This window comes from Haliotis asinina, chromosome 13 (assembly GCF_037392515.1).
Source record: "Haliotis asinina isolate JCU_RB_2024 chromosome 13, JCU_Hal_asi_v2, whole genome shotgun sequence".
NCBI classification, from domain to species: Eukaryota; Metazoa; Mollusca; class Gastropoda; order Lepetellida; family Haliotidae; genus Haliotis; species Haliotis asinina.
This window is the reverse complement of record NC_090292.1, coordinates 24,441,856-24,445,334: the sequence shown is the minus strand read 5'-3', so window position 1 is coordinate 24,445,334 and position 3,479 is coordinate 24,441,856. Positions and strand designations below refer to the sequence as shown.

The window sequence follows — 3,479 nt, the reverse complement described above, 5'->3', positions numbered from 1 at the left end:
GTTTAGGGATTGGGACTACAATAGCATCTCGCCACGAAGACGGAAATTTTCCCGAAGTCCAAATGTCATCAAATATATTTAAAAGGGTTTCTAAACAAGATTCTGGTAAGTGTTTCAGGAGTTGATAATGTATATGATCAGCTCCTGTAGCAGTATCATGAGCTTGTTCAAGAGCAGTATGAAGCTCATGAATAGAGAATATTTCATTATAATCTTCACCATTATTTGAACTGAAATTTATAGCTTTCTTTTCTTGCTGACTTTTATATTTCTGAAATTCAGGCACATAATTTGAAGAAGAGGAGTGTTTGGCGAGGGTTTCACCTAGTTTATTTGCGATATCGGATTTGTTTGTCAGTAGCTGATCACCATCTTGAAGGTGTTGAATGCTGGATTTAGTGCCCTTACCCTTGATTTTCTGAATCATGTTCCATACTTTTGATATCGGCGTACGTGCATTGATCTTTGATACATACGTACGCCAAGAATGGCGTTTACTTTGCTTAAAAGTACGTCGAGCTTTAGCATTAAGAATTTTATATTTGTTCAAATTGTGGACCATAGGATGGCGGCGGAAATAATGTTCAGCTTTTTTCCGTGCCTTCCGAGCCTGTTTGCAATCGTCGTTGAACCACGGTTTTCTAATATGTGGAGTTGCGGAGGACTTAGGGATACACTCATTGGCTATGTTGTTCACCTCATCAGTAAAACACTTTATAGCGTCAGCAACATCAGTGAAAACTTCAGGTTTAAGTTTGTCAGCACAGAGAGCTTCATATAAAGGCCAGTTAGCCTTCTTAAAATTCCATCTGGATGACGGAGGAACATCAGAAGGGGTTACAGATGTTAGAACTGTAGGAAAGTGATCACTTCCACAAAGGTCGTCATGGACGGACCATTCAAATTCATTCAGGAGGATTGAGTCAGTGACAGATAAATCAAGACTAGAATAAGTACCATTCCCAGGATGTAGATAAGTGTGAGAGCCATCGTTATAGATGCATAAATCATTATTTGAAATGAACTCTTCAAGTAACCTTCCTTTATTGCTTGTATGCACACTACCCCATAGTGGGTTATGACCATTGAGATCACCCATAATGATGCAGGGCTTTGGAAGTTGGTCGTAAAGTGCTTGAAGATCAGTTAATTGAAGCAACGATGTTGGGGGAATGTAAAGAGAGCACAAAGTAAAAACAATGTGCAGCGTTATTCTAACTGCAACAGCCTGAAGATTGGTATGAAGTAAAACAGGGCTATGAATCACACCCTGTCGAACTAAAATTGAAGATCCACCAGTAGCTTTAGTCCCTGATGGGGAGAAGGAATTGTAGGTACTGTACTGACGTAAATCAAAGTTATCAGTTTCTTTAAGGTAAGTCTCCTGCAGACATATTGCTGATGGCTTATAATCTTGTATCAATAAATGCAAATCATTGAGATTGGTCCTAAGACCTCTGCAATTCCACTGAATAATTGAACTAGAAACGCTCATGTTAAAGGTGGTTGTACAGGGGATCTGTGTTTCCCTTTTCTAGGCGACTTACTGGTGGTGCGCCGATGAGGGAGAGGAGATACATCCATGTCCTCTAAGGTTTGAAAACGATTCTGTATCCGTACAGGGTCACGCTGACCCTTTGGAATACGATCAGAACGATTAGAATGGTCAGATTTTTTGGTTGTCGTTTTCAAATCAGACGATGGTTTCGGTACCGACTGCAGGTTCACTGTTGAAGTCATCGGCGAGTGTGAGACAACTGTAGATGGATCATCCGTTTGAGATGAAGAACTAGATGACTGCCGAGGAGATGTAATGAGGATCGGAGCAGAGGATTCCATCCATGTATAATCAGTTTGACAACATACGGACTGATATGAAACCGATCTAGAAGTTGGAATTGAGACTGAAGCAGCAGCTGCATAAGATTGGCCTGGTTTTTCAAGAGCTAGTACAAGTTTCCTTGCTTCTAGGAAAGAGACATTTCGTTCATGTTTTATTTTCGAAATTTTTGACTGGAGTTCCCATGTAGGGCATGTTCTGGACGACGAAGGATGATTTCCAGAGCAGTTTACACACGCTGGAGGTTTATCACAGAGTTTGCCATCTTCACAGGTGCCTCCACATCGATGACAAGCAGCCGGACTACGGCATGATTTAGTACCATGGCCATATTTCTGACATCTGTAGCACCTCAGGGGATTTGGGATGTAAGTATTAACCCTTAAGTGGCAATAACCAGCCTTCAATGATTCCGGACGTGTTGGAAGACCAAATGTAAATAAATAGGTATTGGTCTTTATGATGTCATTTTCTCTTTTGTAAGTGAACCGCTTAACAGCAGTTACACCTTGTGAGCGTAATTCTGAAATGATGTCACTCTCATCCATATCTGAAAGGCAACGTCCCACATCACGGACAATGCCTTTACAACTATTGAGTGTTCTGTGAGGGGACACCTCCACAGGAACATTAGCCAGTGATTTGGTTGAAAGAAGTATTTGTGACTGGCTTTTCTTTTTACACTCGATCAGAAGAGATCCAGAACGTAGCTTCTTGATTTCTTTGACATCGCCAGCTAAACCTTCTATACCTTTGGAAATGGCAAAAGGATTCAATTTTAGTGGACCATCATTTGGTGCTGACATGACCAAAAAGCGTGACCAATGATCAGGATTTGGGAGAACTTCTTGAATTTCATCCTCAGAAGATACTGAATCATCAGATTCATACGAACGTTTTTTCAGTGGGGGTGCCATGGTGGTATTGAATATGATTCACCCTCCTAGGTCCCCACCCACCATGGAGTGTCAACGAGGACAGTGCCTACTGTATGCGGGTCTCCAGCACACGGCACCAAGGATACTAGGAGGGTATACTCAAGCAGGAAAATATCCCAAAAAGATAAATCCTACCAGATTGGCCCATGAGCCATCGCCTTCTGGGCATGTAAGGCTCTAGGCAAATTTATATGTGACATATTTCTACTCAAGTAAAGTTTGACAAATAAAAAGAGTCGAAGCCTAAAAGTAACAATACAGTTCATTCAGAATATAAGTTTTTTGTGCAATTACAAGTAATGCACAGGGCTCGACATGACCAGCCGATTGGTTGAACCGGGCCCATTCAACCACCCGTCTAGGCGAAGTCAGGGCCAAAGTGGGTGCCTCAAAATATCAGCTTTGCCGAAGCGAAACAACTTGTTCAAAGATGCGATCCACAAGAAACATATGCTTCTAAAACAAAACCATCATCTGAACCATCCTCTAAGGCTTCTACGTCTTCTTCAGCTGCTCAAACAAACTTGACTTGGGTGCACACTGATTCCCCAGAGGTTTTTTCACCCGCTATTTCTACTCAGACCGCTGAGCCACTTCCTCGCATGTCACAAAGTCAATCAGGGCCAGCTTCGGATTCATCATCACAGCCACCTGCAAGGTCTCAATCTTTGTCAAATGTCCAACAAATTCCTAAAGGAAAA

General features: G+C 41.8%; 1 protein-coding gene across 1 annotated transcript; it reads right to left on the bottom strand.

Annotated features, from left to right (window-relative positions):
- Nucleotides 1-1,491: 1,491 nt before the first annotated feature.
- Nucleotides 1,492-2,757, bottom strand: LOC137259457 (uncharacterized). The gene has a single exon (XM_067797109.1). It carries the CDS (start codon nucleotides 2,755-2,757, stop codon nucleotides 1,492-1,494), a length of 1,266 nt encoding a protein of 421 aa, XP_067653210.1.
- Between the last annotated feature and the right edge of the window lie 722 nt (nucleotides 2,758-3,479).

Coding starts and splice junctions, on each gene's coding strand:
- LOC137259457 (XM_067797109.1), bottom strand. CDS start 2,757: ATGGCACCCCCACTGAAAAAACGTTCGTATGAATCTGATGATTCAGTA.